Genomic DNA, 24,650 nt, shown 5'->3' with positions numbered 1-24,650 from the left:
TATTTGTGGCTTTTTGATGGCGGTTTTATATTTGGACCCATTTACTGCAATGTATTGTTGTCGTGCGGTCGTTTCCAAAGATGCTAAAACTACGTTAGCTAGCGGTCTGCAAACTTTATCTCTCGAGAGGGAACCTAAAACAGTTTCACGGTGTGTTAGACAATGGATTAAACTTACACCAGAATATCTATATAATATATATAAGCAAGGAATCTGTGTGTGTGTGTGTGTGTGTGTGTGTGTGTGTGTGTGTGTGTGTGTGTTTGCCTCAAATATCTCTTCAGATCAGGATCAGACTGACCTGCAAGTTTACGCATAGCTGCTGCGTGGTTCAGGGGTGTGAAACGTTGCATTTGTTTGGACTACAATGATACCATTAATAATTTATTTCATAATTGCTTTACCAATTCTGCTAGCATTGCTAACCGTAGCCACCACAGTCACATGCACACCAGAGCCAATCACTGCAGAGCCCGACGTAAGAAACAAGCGGATTTATTGCTGCAGTGGCGTGAGCTGGACCGGGATTTTGCCAGTAATTCTGTCCCGTTCTGTTCTGTGCATCTAAACTGACTGTTGTAGATTAATGAGACTAAACGAATCCGGCCGAGTCTGTTCGGGTCTGAGGAAATGCAGAGATGCGCGGACAACAAAGTGGAATTGGAATCTGTGGATGTTCATGTGTAGCTACCACCACACTTTTTCGTGAACATTGCCGTCATGTTTGCTTTGTGTCTGGTGCAGGAAGAAACGGTTAAAACGTCCTTTGTCACTAAAGTGTCCAAGCAGCAAGTTTGGTTGTTGAGGAATGGGAGGCTGTGGGAAGGACGGAGGCGGATGAATGACAGGCACCGACGGTCGGTGTAGAGACAGCAATGGAGACAGCGATATTGAGAATTGAGAGATTTGTGACATGTAGCGTGTTTGGAGTGTATAGTTAGTGTGTTATGTTTGGTGTATAATGCATACCTGTCAAGTATCCCGTTTTGATCCGGGAAAGTCCAGTAGTTTACCCTTCTTTCCCATCGTCCTCCTTTATTAGTATTTTCCCGTAAATCTCCCGTATTTCTAACCTGCGTTATTAAAAAATAATAATACCCCGGGCCTGGGCGGAGTGAAAAAAACAACAAAAAACATTCCCAATCTGAGCTTTGTCACTAACCTCGCAATAACTGCCACCTGCAGTAGCCTACTACACAGAGGTGGGGGACTCGAGTCACATGACTTGACTCGAGTCAGACTCAAGTCTGAAATTTGAGGACTTGAGACTTACTTGACTAACACTGATGAAAGACTCGACTTGACTTTGACTTGACATTCATAACTTGAGACTTGACTTAGACTTGACACAGATGACTCAAAAGTCTTGGCTTTTCTTTCTTTTTTTGCGCATATTGAGCCCTCACCCACTGTATGAAGTGATGCATGCAAGCCTGGGTGATTTTGGCCGACATCTTGGTTAAAGCATGTGTGTGTTTCAGATACAGCGTCTTCAGTGCGCACAAAGCCATTATTTTAAATGTAGGCGTGCATCATGCACGCTCACAACCCAACACGACACCGTACCGGCACACATTCGGTGCGACACACTTGTATTTTCATGCATGTCCACGATGAACCTGCTTCTCCCTCAGGTGTTGTGTCTGTGTCTCCCGCTGTTTCTCACGGAGCTCTGCTCTGCTGAGAAGGGGCTGTATGTGTGAAGACGTCGCCTCTGAGATGTAGAATGTGTTCTTGACTTAAGGTCCTCTTACTGGCATCCTGTCGGAGCTTTCAAAATTAGGTGATAAAGGCAGGCCAGGATTTTAGAAATACTGACGTCAGGAGAGAGAATTCCCCCGAGCACAACCCCAGCCCTGCTTTGTGGTTACAGTTAGACGTTGTTAAACTTTAATGTCCTGCATTAACGCTCTGCCAGGTGACTAACTTTGGTGTTGAAGGCTAAATCGTCATTCTGCATCATCAGAATCATCCTTTATGGTGCAATATGTAAGAATTTAAGTTGAAAACATTAAAAAATGTATTAAAATTGACAGAATATGAAGAAGATTGGACGTCATGTGTTTTTTGTTGTAGAGATACATACTTAAGTTAGCATGCCAACCAGCTAGCCACAGGCCTGAAAACCTCTCTCTCTCTGCTCTGTCAATACTAAAACTCCCCTGGAAGTTTGGATAGCTGCACAGCTAACCGAGCTAACAAGCTAACATTAGCTACATACATGTGTGTATACAAAATATACAGCTGACAACAGTTAGCAGTGACTCTGGCGTCATGCTGCCCTCTATATGTTGGGCGAATGAATTCAAGGAGACTAATTTTTATGTATTGCACCTTTAAATGCACAATAATGTGTCAAATCTGGGTTTTAAATCAGACTTCATGTCATGAAACCACCAACAATTCCCTTAAACATTAAAAAGATCGTGATCATGCTGTTAATGACAGTATTGGGTCTGGAGGAGTCTTTCTGTCTGGAGTGCAGGTGGATGTAGAAACATTTTGCAGTGGTTCTGGATGCTGGAGGACTGAGTGTCGACAGCTTCTGTCACACATTAACTTCCTTCTTGTGAAAAAGCTTTGATGTGCTGGCGCAGCCTCCATGTCCGTGTGTCCTTCTGATCAGGCAGCTGCCAGCGTTCCCACCTTCAAATGTCTGGTGGTGATAGTTTTTACTCTCTTTGAGAAACAGCCGCTGACACGTTCCCACCAACATGAACACAACGTGTCACTGCAGCCAACAGTAACAGCTGCTGTGAGACAGAGTGATCACAGAAAACATGAAAGTCGTATTTATTCATTCATGTACAGGACATAATTTAGCTTATGATATGAGTCCTTGAGACTTTTATAAATCAAAACTGCATGTCTATGATCAACATGCTGCTCACACAACAAGGTAACATGGCTGAATGCACAACATAATCCTTCCCTGCCTCTGTTAACCTACAGTCACGTCCATGACAACTGTCAGATTTAGTTTAAATGCAACTTTCAGCGCTTTTTATTCTTTTATGTTGCAGAATCAAATCAGTTGTTTGCACTAATCAGATGAAATATGCAGTGCAGTGATGATGTTCAGCACATATTACTTAGTATAAGTTTATGTCAGGGAGGGGAGGGGCTTGATCCGCAAGACTTTTCTTCTTCTTTGTGTGAAGAAAACATGTGTGATTGAAACTTGATGTGTGTCTTTAATACATTTCAGTCTCAGTCATGTTTTTTTTTTTATTGTACAATAACGGCAACATCACTGACCGTGATGAAGATTATTACTGCATTCAGTGTCGACCCAATCACAATTTTATACTTACATGGAAATATGGAAAAGTTGGTTTTATTTGTGCTTCTTTCAGCAAGTTCAAGGATCCTATCGACTCTTCAAGAGACTTTCAGAGGAACTTGATGGTTCAGATTAAGATGAATGTTTTTTTTATTAATAACATTTTTGAAAAGACTCCTGAAAAAAGAACTTCTGTGAACTAATGATCAATTAACATAAAGGAGGGGCAGCAAGGAAGTGTGTGTGTGTGTGTGTGTGTGTGTGTGTGTGTGTGTGTGTGTGTGTGTGTGTGTGTGTGTGTGTGTGTGTGTGTGTGTGTGTGTGTGTGTGGTCAGCGTGGTGCTACAGCTCTCTGTCTCTCTCTCAGCTCGGCTGCCTGCACATGTCTCTTTTATCCCCGAGGTAAGAAGAACTTTTGATTTTTTGTGTGTGTGTGTGTTCTCAGAGTCACCATCATCAGAAACGTTCTGCTCTGTTAAAGTCACATTTTCTAACTGGACAGTAGAAGTTGTGTCTTCAGCTCAGATGTAAAAACTGTAATGATGCTGCTGTGATGCATCCTGAGATATGAAGCAGGAGAACTTGCGTTCAGCATGTGAGATGTTAGAGTCATGTACAAGGATTTTATTGTGAAGGACTCTAAACATGTTCAATATGTTTTAAGATTCTGACTGAAATATTTGTCTTCTGTGGATAAAAAATAACATAAGAACATAAAATCCTTTAAAAATGAAAACTACGACAAAATGTTTTACAACAACAAAAAGTGTTTTAATGCGATCAGCAAAGTCGTCTCTGACAAGAAGAAGCCAACGTGACCAGAGACAAAAGGTTTAGACTGAAATGAAGACATGACAGCAAGACAGTTTAAAGGAGCAGCTGCAGACTTGATTTAAAACAGAGAAACAACCAAAAAGAAAAACTTCAGAATCAGCTGTTAGCACTCCCTGTTAGCAGTGAACCTGTGGATGTACAGATAACTCTCACTGGATCACTGTGGTACTGAAGAGAACTTAAAAACATGATGTTTCTAAGGCAGGTTCTGAACATGAGGAGAGACTCTTTTTTTGAGGATTTCTAAGCAGATGTATAGAGATATCATCTCCTCCATGCTGATGAAAGTTGAAAACAGTCAAAAACAGTTGTACCCTAACTGGATGTTGAGAGTACAACTGTTTCGCTATGAAGCTCCAGAATTGTTTTGTGAACTTCCAAACTTCACCTGACCTTCATCAGCATGGAAGGAGGAGATGATGACTGAGTTTGACATTTTTGGGTGAACTGTTCCTTTAACATCTGCCTCAAAAATGTGCCACAGCGTTCCAGACAGACCGATCAGCAGCCTGAACATCGACGGTTCACTGTTCCTGATGTTCAGTGACACACGGGGAGGTTGTGCTGTGATGTTCATGCTGTTTGACCAGAAACAGAACGATGAGAAGTGTTTTCGGAGCACAGCGGGGGGTCGACGTGCAGACACATCTGCCGGCTGCTGACAACGAGGTCGATGCCGCTTTGAAGACGACAGAGAGCGCTTTTTAACTCTCTGGTGCCGAGAGGCCTTTTGGGGTGCAGCTCAGCAGAACCAAATCACATTGTCTTTATTTTTCTGTTTTCCGTGGCAGGACAAGAGCGGCTGAGGGGGTCCGTGTTCAGTGTCCACTGTCCTCTAATTGATGCTTTGTCCGTCCACGTCTCGCCTCGTTAGAGCACCTCAGAGCTCGCAGGCCGGAACAAATCCAACATGGCATCTGGGCTTGGGTCTGCAGGTCTGAGTCGGGCTGCAGCGCTCAGACAAGTAGCACATGTTCAAACAAAGTTTTCTGGTTACACTTTGCAAAAAGGTACACAAAGATATGAGCAGTTAGTGAGGAGTGAATAAGGTTAACGGAGGACAGACTGAAACATTAGCTACTGTTCAATAACTGATGAGTCATCAGTCATCAGGAACAACTCAGCATGTTGATTCACAGATATCACAGAACTAATCATTACGTAATGAGTCATTAATGTAGTCTGTTCTCCACTGAATCATTTTAAACTATACAGCTCTGGAATCAGTTGTTATTGAGGATACTCATCAAGTCCATCCTGATTTGCTCCTCAGTACTTGCCAGTTTTGGGTCATGTGTTAAAAAATGTAGATTCCATCATCAAACCTTCATCACGTACGTTAATGTTCAAAACATGATATTTAATACATCTGATGAGCAGCAGTTCACGTCTCGCGCAGCTCCTGAGGTCGAGGTTCAGGGTTTGAATCCTCGCTGTAGTTAAAGTAAATTTGGCATCATGAAAACTTTAATTTCGAACCACAAGAAGTTCTTAAGATGTCTGTGACTGAAGTTGTAAAAACGTCTAACATTACAGTTTAGAAACTTTAAAGCTGAACCCTGTAAGGACGCCACATGGACGCTGAAAGACGTCTAGAAAATGTCTTCTTAAAGGCGTCTTCTGAATTAGATTTTTCTCAATAAGTGAAAACAGTCTCTGTGTTCCTCGAGAAGGAACAAAGTGAGAAGAACCAAACTTCTGGTTGTTTCCTGGAGATTCAGTGATGATGTCAGTCGATCAGCTCAGGTGGAGAGAGACGTTTTGTTCTGTGTTTAAAGAACAATGTTAACTTCTTCTGCTGTTATGAAACGCTGGATGTGACCGTCTGTCTGTTTGAGTCGTGTGTTCTGCTCAGTATGTGCTTGAAGTTCTGACCCTGATCTCTGGACCTTCTCCACTCTCCTCCAGACTTCTTCCCTTCATCTTCACCCACGTCCTCAGAGCGCAGCGTCCTCGGCAGGCCGTTACCATGGTAACGTGTGTGTGTCTTCAGCTCCTCAGATCAGGTCGGGTCGGGTCGGGTCGGGTCGACTTGTTAATCTCTGCAGGCAACTGTGATGTCACGCATCTCCTCACAGTCATCTGCAGAGATGATCCGGTCGCTCTGCTGCCATCGGTACTGATCAGTAACAGAATCACTGCTGCAGGAGCTGGAAGTAACTAAGTACTTTATGTACTCGAGTACTGTAGTGAACAGGTGTTTCCAGATTCTTGTACTTTACTCGAGTCTTTCCATTTTCTACCTCCTCGTTCTTTTGTTTCACGGTCAAAACCTGAACTTTTAGCAGCTGTGTGTAGTTTTATAGAAGAAGTTCAATCTTTACAATATTAATAAGGTAATAACACAAACTGTGTCCATCAGTGAATAAACAAACTGTCTGAAGCTAGAAAGGTGTTTATCTCATGATTCAGACTTCTTGTCTGGTTCTTGAATGTGTCTGCTGGTGTTCTGCTGGTCCGACAGCAGATGTGTCAATGAAGCAGACTAGAACAAGTTTTTAAATGGACCAAAACCTTAAATCACCATCTGAAGTGGAGGAGCTGTATCTGTCGGCAGCTCCCTGGTGGCAGCCGGAGGCATCGTCCACACCTCCAGACATCCTGCTGTCAGCAGGTTAATCAATAAATGGACAGCAGAGCTGATCAGCAGCAGCACGGTGGCTCAGAGGACGCTGCATCCACAGGAAACAGCTGTGGTACAGTTTAATCTCAGCTGGCAACTGTGAGCTGTGAACGCCTCACAGAGTCGGCCGAGGTTCACCTGAACACAGCACTGTCACTACCTGTCGGCAGGGGGGCCAGACCGCCTCAGGGGGGCCAGACCGCCTCAGGGGGGCCAGACCGCCTGGGGGGGCCAGACCGCCTCAGGGGGGCCAGACCGCCTCAGGGGGGCACTGCTGAGACATCCTGAGCATCTGATGTAAAGTAGAAGAGTTCAGAGTTCCTTTTGATTCATCTTATTAAACTAAGTGGTCTGTGTAAAATGTGACTTTTTTATGAAAATGGAGTTAATTATAAATGTTGTTGTTAATCTGACAGATGCTAACATGCTCCATCATGGAGTGAAGAGCCTGACCCTGTGAGAACTCATCCAACATGCGGCTGGAATATCTGCTGCTGCTCCTGTTAATCCCTGTTAATTAACCTGCACATTGGCACCTTTCAATAAACCTGTTAGCAGCTACTGTTAGCTACTCCTGTTAGCAGCTACTGTTAGCGGCTCCTGTTAGCGGCTCCTGTTAGCAGCTCCTGTTAGCAGCTCCTGTTAGCTACTCCTGTTAGCAGCTACTGTTAGCGGCTCCTGTTAGCGGCTCCTGTTAGCGGCTCCTGTTAGCAGCTCCTGTTAGCAGCTCCTGTTAGCAGCTCCTGTTAGCGGCTCCTGTTAGCAGCTCCTGTTAGCAGCTCCTGTTAGCAGTGTACCAGGGATGAACAGACAGCGATCGCTGTGAGACTGAAGAACAGTTTGTACCTGTGAGAGACGGACTGATGTTGAGGATACTGCATCAGGAACTGATTGGAGAGCGATGTGAGGCCATCAGTCCCTGATGCTCTGCCTTCAGCATTAAAAGAGCTCTACACAGGGACCACATGGATGACCTCATCACCAACCAGCCAATCAGAGCCAAGGGTTGCATCCACACAAGGTGAAACCTGCTAAACAATGTTAGCATTTAGCTCCAAACAGCAGATGTAACTGAGTTTAAATGTGAGGAATGACAGGAGGCCGGTGGAGTCTGTGATTCTGACCTTTCAGGCTGCAGAGTTCATGTGGGCCATGTGCTGAAGAACCGGACTAAACCAGAACACACTGGCAGCATCTGTACCCGTCCACTCATGGACTCTGTGGTCAGTAGTTTGAGTCCCTAAGTGTGTGAGGCTGAAACATGAGGATGTCTCCACCTGCTGGACCCTTACCGTCATCACTGCCTCCATCCTTTTCTCCATCAGCTCAGTGATTCTTCACTTCACTCAACGACAAAACAACTGCAGGTGAACCATTTTGCTGATGAACGAAACAAACATCCTGGATGTGATGGTGACCAATAAACAGCAGAGCTATAAACTTCAGAATTTAAGCGATGAGAGGCTGGAGGGTTTGACAAAGATTGTTTATTCACGTGATGTTTCACTTTGTTAATTTAAAAAAGTCCAAACTGCTGAACTTATAATTAACTGGCTGTTTGTTGTAAAGTGTTGACGGACGTTTAGTAGACGGTTGATAATTCATCTGTAAACATTATACTGACTGACATTATAACACCTGATGTTATCAACCTTGTCTCAGAAAAATGGTTTGTAAAGCATTTTACTTCTTGTTACCAGTGAAACGACTACAAACTGAAGTTTAATGACCTATAAATGAACTATTTATTAACGATGGTTATTAGACAGTAGTTTGAAACAGACAGTTGGTGAGGACGTCTCACGTGGCGAGCTGCAGCAGGTGTGCTGCTGCTGTGGTCACCTGACCTCCATGCAGAGGAAACAGCTGCAGAGACGAGTCCTCCTGTCATCGTTGTCTCCTGACACACGGTGTGATGTCTCTCCTTCCTCCCTACCATAGAGCTCCATCCATGAAACACTCACCACAGCACCAGACGTGGATTAATCCGCCGCTGAAAATAGTCCTCACCAAAAAAAGAAACCGCTACTTCCTGTTTGTTTGATGAAAGCTCCAGTGAGCAACTGTTTGAGGAAATTGTTGAACCTTTCTGAACATGAAACTAAATTTTTGTGAGGTAAAGGTTTCATGTCTTCAGTAAGAACCAATGAGCTCAGAGCTGAGAGGCACAGACAGGAAGTGAGACAGGATTGAGAGATGGACTGACATATTGGTTTGAGTCAGAACATGAGATTAGTTGACAGTCAGAAAAATGGAGAATAAAACCAGATATATGTTGGACCTGGATTATATGTCCACCAGTCTCTTCAGACTCACAGTAACACAGTGATTGCTGTCTGTTCATCCCTGGTAAACTGCTAACAGGAGCAGCTAACAGGAGCTGCTAACAGGAGCTGCTAACAGGAGCAGCTAACAGCTAGTATAACATACCTTTAAAGGTGCTATAAGGTTAAATAAACAGGGATTAAATGAGCAGCAACAGCATGTTAGATGAGTTGTTGCAGCTTCAGGCTCTCATCTAACAGGCTGCTTCATTTCTAACTAGCTGGAGGGGAGACGCATGGTTTCAAACCATGTGCAGGAGTGTCCTTACAGAGTATGGGAGTGTCCTTACAGAGTCGTTAGGGCCACTTGTGAGAGGTTGACTCAACTGGCATTCATGTGGGTTGGGTCGGTTGGGTCAATGACTCCCACATGACCTTAACGACTCTGTAAGGATGCTCTAACAACGCGATTCCACCAGATACGTGTCGTTACGGCTCCACCACGGCAGCAGAGCTGATGGTTTCACTCTATTCTCTGTGTTAACTTCCACCAGGTCCGCTGCGCTGGGTATCTGCTCCGTCCAGCTTGGGCAGTCTGAAGCCCTCCGGAACAGATACGCAGGACTTCTATTTCTGGAAGATGCCAGAGCACAACACAGCAATTCTGCTGAATTTGGCACCAAGCAGACAGTCTCGCACCGAAACAACAATATAAAACAAAATAAAACACTCTGCGTTGACGTCAGCACACAAATCTCAAAAAAGACCAAAACACAAGCTCTTCTGCTAATCCTGCTAATTGCTAATTCTGCTAATGGGAACACTTCGTGTTGTTGTGTTTATAAGAAAAACCTATTGCCAGTGATTATCCCGGGAACTCCTCTGTCTCACGACAGCAGTTGTTGACAGTACTGCGCAGTGGCGAACTCAAAATGCAGTCAATGAAGGTTGCTGGACCGGAGCCATAAAGCAGCGTACACGTATCTGGTGGAATCTCGGGGTACACTCTGTAAGGACACTCCCATACTCTGTGAAGACACTCCCACACTATGTAAGGACATTCCGAGACTACGTGAGGACACTCCCACACCATGAAAGGACACTCCCAACCTCTGTGAGGACACTTTCACACTATGTAATGACACTCCCACACCATGTTAGGACACTCCCACTCAGTTTCAAACCCTGCTGCTCCCCTCCAGTTAGTTAGAACTGAAGAAGCCTCTTGGATGACATGTGAAACTGAAACAAGTCCAGATGCCTACGATACAACACTCAGAGAACCTTCATCAACATTTGTATGATGCTGTTAGCATGTTAGCATCTTTCAGATTAGCATCAACATTTTACACTTCCTCCATTTTCACACAGACATCACATTTTACACAGAGTTGAGTTATAATCAAGGACGAGTTTATAACTGTATTTTGTTTTATGAGATTACAAGATCACAAGTCAAAAAATCATCTTTACTCTGTACAAACATGTTACCTTCGTTTGTATCATTAACATAAATACAACTGATTACATTGAAAAGAAACGTGTTGTTATTGATAGTGTGGCAGAGTGAGACCTTCGTGTTTTCTTTACGATCTTTGGAGAGAGACAGACAGAGAGAGAGAGAGAGAGAGAGACAGAGAGAGACAGAGAGAGAGAGAGAGAGAGAGAGAGAGACGTCTCTTCCTCCGTTTTACCGAAAATCTTCACCCGTGAATACATCTCCTGCGATGGAGGAGACAGAAGACAGAGGAGAACTAGGAGGAGGAGGTGGAGGAGGAGGTTACCACCGGGCAGCCAAGCGGCTCCGGACGGAGGAGGAGGCCGGCGGAGAGGAGCTGGAGGACGGGGAGGAGGAGGATGAGGAGGACTCTGCCGGAGAGGAGGCAGCGGGGAGCCGCAGCACCGAGGATAGGAGCCGGAGGAGCGGAGGGAAGGTGAGGAGGAGCTGCAGCAGTCAGCACCGTCACTGTGTTTGTCTGGACTGACACGTGTAGGTGACAGAACCATCAGAACCATCAGAACCATCAGAACCAGCTGCTCACAGCCCTGATCCTGGAACTGTAATAACCAGCCAACACAGTCTGTAGTTTAAAGGTTCAGTCTGTAGTTTAAAGGAGCAGTCTGTAGATTAAAGGAGCAGTCTGTAGATTAAAGGTTCAGTCTGTAGTTTAAAGGAGCAGTCTGTAGATTAAAGGAGCAGTCTGTAGATTAAAGGTTCAGTCTGTAGTTTAAAGGAGCAGTCTGTAGATTAAAGGAGCAGTCTGTAGATTAAAGGTTCAGTCTGTAGTTTAAAGGAGCAGTCTGAGAGAAACAGTCGTCTCTGTTCTGTGATGCAGAATTTCTACTGGAGTTAGCATGCTAACAGCTAGCCTCCTCACAGCCCTCTCTCTGTCTCAGAGGTGACAGTCTGACAGCCTGTAGTTTTATCTGGAGATGTAAAAGCAGGCAGTTCACTACTGAGTCTAACAATCAACAACACAAACTCATAAATGTGAAGAAAGGAAATATTTTGACTCCTATTTTCATCATGAACAGAAAAATCAAACCATCCACCATCTGAGCTCAAGTTTCTGTCTCTGACTGAACTCAGACCAGTTTAATCTGCTTGTTAAATCATCGTCAGACTCACTTCATTCAAATTGGACTCAAACTGAGTCAGAGTCACAAGAACCATTTACTCAGTTCACAGTAACTTATGAAGATATTATGTCTCTAAACGCTGATGATGTCCGACTCTCCCTTTCTGTCCTCTCCTGATGTTTCCTCTCATCCTCGGAGTCATAGTCCTTGTCAGAGCTGCTGTAAATCACCTCTGTACTGTAAATCGCCTCTGTACTGTGTCCTCTGTCCTCACACTGATCTCCGTCACTCTTGTCTTCACTGGAGGCTGCTGTCACTTGTGGTGCATGTGGTGCCGGCCACCATGGCTAACTGAGCTACTCGCTAACACCACAGTGAGCAGCAGCTAGCTGTTATACTGCTAGCTGCTGGAGCTACCTTTGGTTTCTGGCCATTTCTTTACAGATTACACCTTTAATTCAGCTTCATTGCAGCTTCCAAGAGATGTTTCAGGCCGGACTGTCATGTGGCTCCCAGATATGTGGAGATATTTTTGTATTCCTTGCAGATAGTTGAAGGTTTTTTTTAATCATTCATGTCATCTGGCTCAGATCCTGTGCTTGGAGAGACAATATGGCCTCTCTGGGAGGTTCTGGCTGCGACAGGAAGTGCCTGCACTCAGCAGGAAGTGAAGCCATCTGTCGACCTCGATGAAAGAACCTATGAGACTGAATCCTGCTCAGGGTCAATGTTTTAATACTCATCGAAATGTTTTCATTTTTTATGTAGATTTCTCAAGGTTTGACCTAACACATATTACAACACATTACCACACGAGTCTCGCTCCAGTGAACAACGTGGTTCTGTTGTTCAGTAACAGTCGTCCTTCAAGACCAACAGGTTCTCCTGGGAGCCTAAAGAAAATAAGTCCTGGAGGATGTTTGAGTGTTGAAAGGAAGTTTGATCGGCTCTTTCAGAGTGTTTACAATCAGTTGGGTCTGATTTAAATTTAAAGAGTGATCCTTCAGAGGTTTGTCCTGTAGCAGGTTCTGGTGGTTCTTTAAGTGGTTGTAAAGATCCTCTGATTGATTCCAGAGGTCCTTCTGTAGATTGTAGCAGTGTCTAGATGTCTTTAGACGCTCAGGAGGTTTGAAGTACTCAGATGAAATGGAAGATGTTCTTCAGAATTTTAAAATCTCTGTGAAATGTTTTAGGAGGTTCTAGATGTTCTTTTTAAGCGTTACATGATCTTTTATAATGTTTTGTCACATGATTTCACAGGATGCTTCACACAGTCAGTAGATAAATGTGGAATACGACGTTTGAATCTTGATTTGAATGACTTCAGGCAGACAGATGTTTTAATTCTCCTCTTCTCTGAGTGGAGTGCTCTCAAACAGAACAGACAGAATGAGATTAAATATTAAAATAATTAAACCACTAACTAAATGTCAGCTTGTGTTTCTCTACATCAGTCAAATCAAATGCAGGTCTTATTGCGCTGCCAGTGTCTCCCCCTCATGATTTGCATGTTCTGAATGTGCAGCGGTGGATTATATTCAGAGGTGTAAGTGTCTCCAGGCTTCAGCCGACATCAGAGCACCTTTGATCTCACGGTTCAGATCAGACAGAAAGCATCAGTGGAGCGAGTCTGACCGCCCGTCCTTCATAGGATGAAGTGTTGATGAACCAGTCCTTCAGATGTTTACAACCATGAAATGAAAGATGAACAAAAGGAGTTCCCTTCATTTATTCAGATTACTGCTCCATCCATCATCCATCATCCATCCAACCAACCAGTTCTTAGTAAATTCATGGTCCCCACAGGATAAACACAGGTTCTTGTGGTGCGTTGAGACCAAACATGAAGAGAATGTGTTGGGTGGCACAACACCGAGCTTGGTGACTTTCAGTGTCTGGTGCTGCGTGTTGATGAGTGCAGCTTCCAGCTCTACCTGAAGCAGATCTCAGCTGCGAGTAGAAGGAGACTGAAGAATCTGTCTCACCACATCAGTATGAACCCAGAACAAAGAGGTTTCTCTGTGATTGGACTCAATAAACAGATCAGAAGATGCTGAAATAACAACATCATGATGTAAAAAGTCTGAACTCGTGCTGTGTCCAGTCTGTCGACCAGACGACAAGCAGACTACTTTTAAAATGTTTGTTCCCTGAATGGAGTTCAGATCAATCAGAGCTCTGCTGTGCTGAGACATATTACCATGACTTACCAGAAAGTCTGACTTCCTCGCTCACTTCCCTCCACAGCAGTCTCAGAACAGTCAATGTGTTATCATACAGCTCTGTGTGTCTGCAAACAGACACGATTACAGATTATTATCCTCTCTTCCATTGATGTACATGAATATCTGGATATCAGCAACATTAACATCATGATGTCAGTGTGAATGTCAGACTGGCCCACACGACACTGCGTCACAGCAAATCCTCGCTTGAGCTCAATATTTTCAGCTCATCCCAGTTCATGCGGCGTCATTTGTGCTGACATGTACAGATAAAATTTGCAAATTTGCACCGTTATACGTCTTTTCATTGACTCTGTTTGGAATTTAGATGTGTGACTAACTGAACGTGCCATCAGAGTGTTAAACCTCGTCATACATCTCACAGCCCGACGTGTACAGGAGCTGCACAGGGACAAACTGTCAGTCTGTCACACACACACACACACACACACACACACACACACACACACACTATCTCCCCCTCATGCAGTGAAGGCTGTGGCTGATGGCGCTGATAAATGATGAATCATCCTGCTTCGTTAGCTGAGTTAAAAGCTCGTTGACTCGGCGGCTGACACAGCTAATTACAGAGAAGCTTCAGGGAGGAAGAGGAGGAGGTGATGAAGACAGGGCAGCTGGAGGGATGAAGATGAGGAGGAGGAGGAGGAGGAGGGGTTAGGTTGAGGCCACAGCGTCAGACAGAGCTGTAATGATACAGAGGCCTGACAGGAAGGAAGCAACATGACACTGAACGAGCCACACACACACTCACACACACTCACACATTTACCAAAATAAGCTGAGGCTCAGTCACCATGGCAACCGGGCCGTGCGAGCTGCACCTCCTTTGTACTCCTGCAGAGAAGAAAACACGGGGAGGAAGCTCAAAACTTAAAATGGTCTCAGAGTCAGAAAAAACACCAAGAGTTTCGGCCACAGGAGCTAAAGCAGGACGGTGACGCTGCAGCCTCCACGTCTCTTCACCCTGCGCCGACCTGTCCTGTGACACTTGTGCTGCAATCATTATATTTGCCCAAATAATCTCTAAACGACGTCCTCTGACTGTCCTGTTAACCTTCAGAGCAACAGGCTGCGACTCCTCACACTCACACCAACCCTGTGATTCTCTTCAGAGATTCACGTTTGTCGTTGTCTCCCACCAGGGTCACAACAGAGCTGAGGCTAACCCTGCAGTTAGCATCTCTCTGGTTCCTTTGTGGGATCAGTGAACTGGGTTCTGATCCGTCCAGGTTCTGTTGATCCAGATAATCTCCACAGATGAACTCCACTCTGTGATGTGTGAAGCTACATTAACTGTGTAGCAGTAAGAAGCTAATGTTAGGCTACAAACAGACGACATCACGGTCACATGACTGAAACGTCTCCACCACTAAGAGTCTTACTGCACAATTACTATCCAGGTTTTCTATAAACTGATCAGTGTACAAGTTGTAAAGTCAGAGTTAGAACAGTGTGGAACTAAAGTGGCCTGTAAAGACGGACTAGTGAGTAGATGTGATGGTACAGACGCTGTGACTCTGATCTAGAGATCAGATTATGAGGAGGTCAACACCACTAACAGCCACAATCACAGTGTTTCCTGCAGGCGCTGGTGTGAAGCGACTGAGCCTGCAGCCTCCACCTGCTGCACACAAACAGGTCAGGCTGCAAACGCTGCAAACGCCGGCTCCACCTCTTCCTGACAAACACACAATGTGCATGTCGTCTCGTTATTTTTTGAGGCCAGATTTTCCGACTGTAAACGTCTAGACTTCTTCGAGCTGACGTCGATCAGCGACGCACCTGTCGTCGTGGCAACAACACATGAAAAAAATTTCATGTTGTTACTGTTCAGACTCTCTCTGACATTTAAAGTCCTACAGGGGCCTAACATTAAGATTAAACTGAACAGAGTCCAAGAAGTTAACAGAAGTACTCTGATCACTCTGATGACTCTGAGGTACAAGTACAACAAGATCTGAAGATACTGCGTTTAAAATCCTGTAATCAAACAGTTACTTATGGTAGAAGTACAGAAGTATTAACAACAGAAGGCAGTAACAGCACAGCAGTATTCATGAAGTAACACATAGATGTGTTTTCAGTTGTTCAGCTGTCAGCGGTTGAGAAGAATGTCGTCTGTTTGGATGAACTGAGAAAAGATGAAGAGGTTCCGAGTGGCTGGATTAACGTGAACACTGTGTTGTGACACAGGAACCTTCATGCATTTGGTGCCACATTTAGTACAAAGACGTTCTGTGTCTGAAACTGCCATAAAAATACTTTATATTAATACTGATAGTACTTCCACTGGTTCACATTGTTCAACCTGATAATAACCACCAAATATTCATCACCAGGATTTAAATACCAGAACTTTATGTTGTCTTTCATCAGTTGCATGAGGGTGAAGTGAAGGACAAAGCGTTCAGTCCTTTCAGTCCTATGAAAGCTGCTCAGTGGCACATGAAGCTGAAATGGTTTGACAGGTGTGAAAACATCAGAGAGCGTTCCTATAGGACACATACGTAGTATTCTACAGCAGCGTGACATTAACACGACAGCTTAAAATCAATAGAATACATCTGGTGATGTTAGTTGGTTCGTTAGATGAAGTTGGTGTTACAGTTGGTCTGGACGACCATGTCGGATGAGAAATAGTGGCAAGAATCTAAAAATTGCATGTCAGTAAGAAACTGGACAATTTGTCCCGACAGATGAAGACGTTTCAGTCGACTGCTGTTGAGAGAGAATTGTCAACGAACCTGTGAATCTTTCTGATTTCATGCACATATAATCGTGCAGAGCAGCTGTGACAGGCGTGATACCTGGCTCGTTGTTTGAAGCTGTGACTCAGTGTCTGTGCAGAGATGGTGTGATAATTTCTCTGCTTCAATCATTGTGGAGCTGAGTCTCGTTATCTGATAGAGATAATGAGTCACTGAGCTTTTAAAGAAGAGCTTCATCCAAAACACTCATCAAAATGTGAAGTTTCTACGTGTGTGTGTCTCTGCAGGACGGTGTGGACAGCCATCGCATCCCTCCGTCACCGGTCGTCCACGTCCGAGGGCTGTGTGACGCCGTGGTGGAGGCCGACCTGGTGGAGGCGCTCGACAAGTTCGGCAACATCTGGTAACATTTCACCTTTAAAGTATTTTTATCACCCATCCTCCTCCAGACGTCACCTGAAGCGCCGCACCAGGCACAGCAGCTTCGCTCCATTTCTGAGATCGCGATTTCCTGACAAACAAACATGTCGTTGAGTCATCCTGCACTCGAGGGTGTTCAAACATTAACCCCTCACTAGATTATTTTTGTGTCACTGCCACTGATGTATGAAAAGAAGGAGCAGACTGTAGATTAAAGCAGCACTTTCCTCTGAGAACAGCTGGTTTATTCATTGATGGAAACAGTTTGTGTTATTACCTCATTAATATTGTAAAGATTAAAAATCTCAGTTTGAATTTTCTTCGACAGAACTACACAGAGCTGCTTTAACTCTTGAGTTCTTGAGCTTTTGAGGGCTAAACCAGTTGTTGCTAACCAGCAGCGTCCCGATGAACTGAGGCCGTACGCAGCCTCAGAGATCACTGGAGGACAGGTTAAGTACTGATGTGCTTCATGGAGATCCTGATGGACAGATACAGGTTGTGACCACTTACTGCTGCTAAATGTAGTTGCTGTTAGGTAGTTAGCTTGGTGAGCTGAGCAGCTAGCGTTCTTATTTCTGGCCTCACAACTTTTCCGTCTGGAACTTCTTAACTACTGACGACTTACAGTTTATTAAGAGCATAACGCTGCAGTGTCGACTGCACTGAAGCCTGTTTCACAGTCTAACTGCCGTTGGTTGTCTGGCATGTCTGATGTCCGTCAGGGGAACCTGAGTTAGAGACAGTGACCACAACAAACGTCCCTGCAGCTTATCTGGTTTCATCTCAGCAGCACTTCCTCTGCTGCTCAGCTCTGAGACGGATCTGTCTGATCATGTTCTCCGTCAGCTCTCTCTCTCTCTCTCTCTGTGATCAGCATCGTTCTCTCTGTGGGTCACGAAGACTGAAAACAGGTATTACAGCCATCGTCACAAATATTCACTGTGTTGGACGTATCATTCAGAGAGACACTAACAGGGTCCTTCTGCGGGAACGTCCACTTTTTTAAATCAGAGCACATCGACTCTGTGGATACACAATGATTTGTCCATAAGAAAACACCAGCGACGATGTTCAGGAAAATGCATTTTACAAAATGGCCGCTTCAGAGCCTCAAACCACGCATTGTTATCTAAAACTCAATAGATGATGTCATTCAATCCATTTGTACCGATGAAGTCGCTCACATCAACTCAAAGCTTTGAGATGACTGTGAAAATATCTCCTGACTGGACCCGTCATACATCTTCAGGAAGCAGACGTCACCAGTGTGGTTTGTATTTAAAAATAAGGGACATTTGTCACACAGAAACACCAGTGAAGAGACTCCAGAGGACCTTTACTTTCATTTAACTGTAATGTTTGTTTGAATATGTTTTTTATGTAATTTCTATCATAGATCTGACAGTTTTGTTTATGTATTTAAACATTTACAATTGCAAATTCAAAATACATAAGTGTGGGGACAAGTATTCTGTGGTGCTTCCACTGACTAACAAACAAATAACTACAAATTGATGACTAAGAGTCAATAATTGCTCAAATAACATGTTGTTTTATTATCAAATATGTAGAAAAAAAGTGTTTTTTTCAGGTGTAATTTTTCTGGTGATACCAAGGACAGAAACATTTACATAGAGTGACCTGACACACAGGTAGAGGGTTACGTATAAATCAACCAACTTTTCTTTTGAAAGGCAGCGGTCTCCTGTGACTACAGACTGAACCTTTAATCTACAGACTGAACCTTTAATCTACAGACTGAACCTTTAAACTACAGACTGAACCTTTAATCTACAGACTGAACCTTTAAACTACAGACTGAACCTTTAATCTACAGACTGAACCTTTAATCTACAGACTGAACCTTTAAACTACAGACTGAACCTTTAAACTACAGTCTGAACCTTTAATCTACAGACTGAACCTTTAATCTACAGACTGCTCCTTTAAAGAACAAACAGAGGTGCGACCTGTTTCCACCTGAGTGAGGCTCCACCCCCTCTGACACACCTGTGCTGTCTGTGTGCAGTTATGTGATGATGATGCCGTTCAAGCGTCAGGCTCTGGTGGAGTTCGACAGCGTGGAGAGCGCCGAGCGCTGCGTGACGCGAGGAGCCCGTGAGCCCGTGTGCGTCGCCGAGCAGCAGGCCTTCTTCAACTTCTCCACCAGCCAGAGGATCACCAGACCCACCAACGCAGACGACCCCACCAGCAGGAACAAGGTTCTGCTGCTGTCCGTCCAGAACCCGCTGTACCCCATCACCACGGTGAGTCCTCATCCCAGAACCACAACTGCAGCATCCTCCACCTTTAGCTAACCTCCAGCAGAACCTCTGACCCATCTCTGTGCTCTCTGTCTGGCAGGACGTTCTGTACAGCGTCTGTAACCCGCTGGGCAACGTGCTGCGAATCGTCATCTTCAAGCGCAACGGCATCCAGGCCATGGTGGAATATCCTGCATCACGTCTGTTCACAGTGTTTCACAAAGCAATTTAAAACAAAGAAGAACCGTCGTCATTAACCGCTACCGTCGAAGTATACTTAAAGGAGCAATTATCCTTTAACGTCTGTCGTCATTTAGTCCACAAAACACATCTGGAGTTTCACAGATAAACAGCTTCCTCTGTTGTTTTGGAGAACGCTGCCTAGAAACCGCCAACAAACCCTTCACATCTTCTGAACCTGCCTTAGAAACATCAGGTTTTAAAGTTTTCTTCAGTATCACAGTGATCCAGTGATAGTTGTCTGTACATCCACAGGTTCACTGCTAACAGGAAGTGCTAACAGCTGATTCGGCTAACTTTTTTTGTTTGTTTGTTTTCTTTGGTTGTTTCTTGGATTTAAAGTCTCCAGCTACGTTAGTTTTACTGTGAAGCTCCAGAACTGTTCTGTGGCCTACGACATTTCACCTGACTTTATATCATCAGGAGGAGGAGAGGATGAGTGGAGATTTAATATTTGGGGTGAACTGTTCCTTTAAAGTATTAAAATTAAAGGTGCCAAAAACTGTATGTTACTTGAGTAAATGTACTTAGTTACATTCCACTCATTAGTTGAAACAGTAGAAACAGTCTGATGATCATCAGATGAGGAGAGCTAACAGTGAGGCCTTAAGAGGAGGGTGGCGGTTCTCTCCTCTGATTGGCTGGTTGCTGGTCATCCTGATGAGTCATCCTTAACGAGCATGTTAACATTTGAGTCAATTGAGGACGCTCAGAAGGCCAAACTGTCCCTGAACGGTGCCGACATCTACGCCGGCTGCTGCACGCTCAAGATCGAGTACGCCAGGGTAAACACACACACACACACACACACACAGAGCGCTCTGGACAAACACACACTCAGGCGCATGCACACATACACACCTTCACGCTCATGCCCACACACACACACACACACACACACACACACACCCAGAGGTGCTCTGCTCTGTCGCCCCCTGCAGCCCAACAGACTGAACGTCGTCCGCAATGACACCAGCAGCTGGGACTACAGCAAACCCCTCGTCCTGCAGCGAGGTAGGACACACACACACACACACACACACACACACAAACCATTATATAGGTCATTATATGGCGATGACATCAGTGTTGTCCTCTCCTGGTTTTACAGGCTCTTTACAGTGAAGTGATGTCACTGTCTGAACTCGTTACACACTCATTAGCTCCACATTACTGATGAAAACTCATGTGTTCAGAGTTTCTGTCACAATATTTGTATCGAAGTATTTAATCTGATTATTTGTGAAGCGCTTTGGAGGAAACTTTGCAATATCCAGACAGAAGTTCTTCACTGTGATGTTAATTACACAAATGATGACGAGGGATCATCAGAGCTGAGTCAGATGCTTCTTCACTTCTGAGTAACTGGAGGAGCTGCAGGGTTTTTAAATGTGCCAGTGTCCTTACATTGTGGGGGAGTGTCCTTACGTTAAGGGGGAGTGTCCTCACATAATGTGGTAGTGTCCATACATAGTGTGGGGGTGTCCTTACATAATGTAGTGGTGTCTTTACAGAATATGGGAGTGTCCTTACAGAATAGGATAGTGTTCTTTCATAGTGTGGGAGTGTCCTTACACTCTTACAGAGTCGTTAAGGGTCTATCTGGGGAGGTCAGCACTAACAAGAGCTCTGATGCTGTGTCCTCTCACTCAGTGTCCCGCCCACAACACTGTCTGCTACAGTTAACAGCCTATAAACACTGAGTAAACTGTGTGTGTGTGTGTGTGTTGCAGAGAGAGCAAAGGGGAGGCAGCGTCAGGCCATCCTGGGAGAGCATCCATCCAACGGCTACGGTACAGGACACCTGTCTGTCTCTCTGTCTGTCAGTCTGTCAGTCTGTCTCTCTCTCTCTCTCGATAAGCTGACAGTTTGCCCGTCCTTTTTGCAGCTCGGTCCACGGATTTAGATAGAGGCCGGCTAATTGGGGGTCTGTTTTTGGCCGCCAGTTTGCCGCCCCGGAGGGTACACTTATTTCAGCCTCCATTGCTATCTAAATCTGGGGCGTCAGTTTGCAGGGCTCTGCGTGAGGTGGGTGGAGGTGTCAAGGTGTTGTGCGACCCACAGCCGAGGAGTTTTAAAACCAGGAAACAGCTGATCACAGCAGTCAGTCCATCACTTCACCTGCAGACATCAAGATGAGCAACTGGACAGCTGCAGAGATCCAGGAGATGCAGCGTCTCCTCGGTCTCTGTAGCTGTCTTCACTATCCGCTTGTTGTTGTAGCAGCAAGCTGCTAATGGTCGCTACTTTCAAATTAAAACATACTTCTTTCAAATTAAACATGCCAGCAATGTGCTGCCCTTTCTATCTATAAAAGGCTGCTGTCTGTCTCTTCCAGCTGACTCTCCCTGTCTGTCTCTCTTCTCCTCTGTGTCTCCTCAGGCCCACACTGCCCTCTGCTGCCTCTTCCTGCCAACAGCAGGTACAGGAGGAGCAGTGAGGAGGTGCAGGACATGATCTCCTACCCGCTGCTCCTTCCTAAAACCTCCTCCTCCTCATCCTCCTCCTTCCTGTGCCACGGAGCCTCTAGCTCAGTCTCCATGGTGAGCGGACTCCATCCCACCAAGATGAACTGCAGCTGCATCTTCAACCTCTTCTGTCTCTACGGCAACGTGGAGAAGGTGCGTGCTGCCCGCCGCCCCGCCCCTCGGAGGACAGGTGAGGTCTCAAAGACAGACGAGCTGATTGGTTGTGTTTGCAGGTGAAGTTCATGAAGAGCGTTCCCGGCACAGCGCTGGTGGAGATGGGTGATGAGTACGCTGTGGACCGAGCAGTCACTCACCTCAACGGCATCAAGGTGTTCGGCAAGAAACTCAACGTCTGGTGAGTTCTGACAACGCTGCTGGAGGGCCGAGGAGACTCGTAGACCAAGATTTATAAAATAAACCCGTCCATCCATTCATCTTCTTCTATTTCTTGTTGTCGTTGTTCTTCTTCGTTTTCTTCTTTGCCTTTTTGTTTTCTTGGTGTTGTTCATCATCCATCCCTCCACCTCCTCCTCCTATCAGTGTGTCCAGGCAGCAGTCGGTGATTCCCAGTCAGGTGTTTGAGCTTCCTGACGGCAGCAGCAGCTACCATGATTTCAGTCTGACCAGGAACAACCGCTTCAGCAGCGCACAGAGCAGCAGGAACATCATCCAACCACCAGCTGCCGTCCTGCACTTCTACAACGCCCCGCCCACCCTGAGCCAGCACCAGCTGCTCAAGGTGAGTTGTTTTTTAACTTTACAGACTATTCAAGTTAAAGGTAGAATCAGTAGGATTTGTCCCAGCTGTTCCTGAATGCACCATAAAGATAGTTGATAATTGAGTTTCATTCCCAGGACGTCAAATAGACACTCAGTGAAATCAGAGACAGTTCTAAATTAGCACATGAAGCTACAATAAATTGGACAAAGTGTTGTTGTCATGAAACAATCCAGACGTGGGAAGTAATGAAGTACAAATATTTAATCAGTGAGTATCTACAGTTACAGTCTGACCTGACTCGTCTGTCTTCCTCTGCAGCTCTGCACTGAACACAACGTCCCCGCCTTCACAAAGTTCAAGGTCTTTGATGCCAAACGTGAGTTTAACTGTACCCATACAGCTGTCACCTCATACATAAATACAGTGATGAATATTAAATACCTTCAGTGTGTAGCTGTCTGTCAGCTCTTCTTCTCCCTCCCAGCAGCTGGCTCCAAGACTCTGTCCGGTCTGCTGGAGTTTGACAGTAAAACTGAAGCTGTGGAGACTCTGACCGTCCTCAACCACCATCAGATCAGAATTCCCAGTGAGTTCTCACCTGAAGCAGACGCAGTACAGAGCTGTGGTCTGCAGTCCAAACAGCTGTGGACTGATCAGAACAAATCTGTTGGAGTCAGTCAGTTAGGATGAGACACACTTGATGCTGGAGAATACATATTTAAATGATTATAATATCTTTAATTGATTATGCGAGTAGTTCATGTTCATAGCAGACAAAAGGAAACAACGTCATTAGAATGTTTTCATGTTCACACATCAGCCAGCAGATGTCAGCAGCACCAGCTCACCTGTAACATCTGTGCTCCACAGACAGCTCCAACCCCTTCACCCTGAAACTCTGCTTCTCCACCTCCTCCCATCTGTGAGTTGGGAAACAAGATGGCCGCCACAGTCACCCCCCCCCTCCTCCGGGGACGAACCGGAGAGCGAGTCCGATCATCACGTTGGGTTTGTGTGTTTGTTGTCTACTGCAGCAGGAAGTGGCCGAGTCCTGAAGAAGAAGAAAATAACAGCTGTTCCTGAACGACGTCAAGCATTCAGAGAAGTTCATTAAAAACTCAGGGAGGAATCAACCAATCAGATCGCAGCCAGCACCAGACGGACACGAGATGTTTTATGAGACTGAATTTATATGTAACTTTATTTTATTTGATGGGCACGATGCAGGATTTATGTTGTTTTTCTGGATTTAAAGTATAATTTAACTTTATTTTTACTGTTGTTGTGACAGAGGTTAGAAGATGTGTTAGTTTCTTTAATGTGAAGAAGACATTCATTCACTTGGCACTGATTATTGTTTGAACTGAATGTGTGACTTGTGTGAAGGTTGACTGTTGGTTAGCAGAGGTGTCCTGTACACACCTGACAGCCAATCACAAGCTGTCTGTGTGTACTTGCTGAGGATGGTCGTAATAAAGGTGGTGTCAGTACTTTGTTCTGTGGTTCTGATCAGACTGAGCCGTGGCAGCATTGTGTCTGCAGAGACTCAACAGGTTTGTAAGATCAATGCATCTGTCCTTAATGTGACCGGTTATCATAGAGACACACACACACGCACACACACTCAGCTATATCACACCTCTGACTGTCACCAATGAATGTGTCACTGCTTGTGGTCAGTGAACACAACACATTCTTACAGAATCTCAGCTGTGCTCAGTTATTTCAATCAGCCAATCACAGCCCAGGAGGAGATGGAGGATGACATGTTGCACTGAAGACACACATGACAACCTGCAGCCCGACACAACTTCTGTTTTAAAAGTCCCAGCATGCACTGAGGGAGGATGCATCAACAGAAAAAGAGGACAGACAACGTTCAGCGTGAAGTGAGGGAACATCAGCTGACTGACTCCACTTAAAATCCATTTTCTACAGAGAAGTCACAAGGTCTCAGAGCCAGGCTCTGTGGTCCAGGCTGGGTTCTGTCAGGTTT

At 45.0% G+C, this 24,650-nt stretch overlaps 1 protein-coding gene and 1 long non-coding RNA gene across 5 annotated transcripts; one reads left to right on the top strand and one right to left on the bottom strand.

Moving 5' to 3' along the window:
• The first annotated feature begins 10,657 nt into the window (after positions 1 to 10,657).
• On the top strand, positions 10,658 to 24,144 carry LOC119023793 (heterogeneous nuclear ribonucleoprotein L-like). Of its 4 annotated transcripts, none has more exons than XM_037105974.1 (13): positions 10,659 to 10,938; positions 16,826 to 16,941; positions 18,991 to 19,228; positions 19,326 to 19,411; positions 20,154 to 20,250; positions 20,407 to 20,479; positions 21,199 to 21,258; positions 21,848 to 22,086; positions 22,167 to 22,288; positions 22,474 to 22,672; positions 22,973 to 23,030; positions 23,139 to 23,240; positions 23,525 to 24,144. In XM_037105974.1, exons 1-13 carry the CDS (start codon positions 10,732 to 10,734, stop codon positions 23,578 to 23,580), a joined length of 1,653 nt encoding a protein of 550 aa, XP_036961869.1. In that variant the 5' UTR covers positions 10,659 to 10,731; the 3' UTR covers positions 23,581 to 24,144. The 4 variants fall into 4 exon arrangements, with proteins under 4 accessions (XP_036961855.1, XP_036961869.1, XP_036961862.1 ...); XM_037105984.1 differs by having other exon boundaries at positions 10,661 to 10,938; positions 23,142 to 23,240; XM_037105960.1 differs by having other exon boundaries at positions 10,658 to 10,938; positions 20,154 to 20,479.
• On the bottom strand, positions 11,220 to 23,639 carry LOC119024257. Its single transcript, XR_005076430.1, has 4 exons — positions 23,503 to 23,639; positions 23,096 to 23,303; positions 14,600 to 14,664; positions 11,220 to 13,874 (listed from the first exon to the last, which is right to left on the bottom strand). It is a non-coding gene; the product is annotated as an uncharacterized LOC119024257 (long non-coding RNA).
• Positions 24,145 to 24,650: the final 506 nt, after the last annotated feature.

Source organism: Acanthopagrus latus, chromosome 1 (genome assembly GCF_904848185.1).
Source record: "Acanthopagrus latus isolate v.2019 chromosome 1, fAcaLat1.1, whole genome shotgun sequence".
Classification (NCBI taxonomy): Eukaryota; Metazoa; Chordata; class Actinopteri; order Spariformes; family Sparidae; genus Acanthopagrus; species Acanthopagrus latus.
Note: the sequence above shows the minus strand (reverse complement) of the source record. Positions and strands in the feature narration are given on the sequence as shown.

Excerpts from the sequence above, each read along its gene's own strand:
- LOC119023793 (XM_037105960.1), top strand. The coding sequence starts at position 10,732 with ATGGAGGAGACAGAAGACAGAGGAGAACTAGGAGGAGGAGGTGGAGGA. Across the intron at positions 21,259-21,847 it reads GCATCCATCCAACGGCTACG|GCCCACACTGCCCTCTGCTG; the intron begins GTACAGGACACC and ends GTGTCTCCTCAG. Across the intron at positions 23,031-23,138 it reads CAAGGTCTTTGATGCCAAAC|CAGCTGGCTCCAAGACTCTG; the intron begins GTGAGTTTAACT and ends TCTCCCTCCCAG.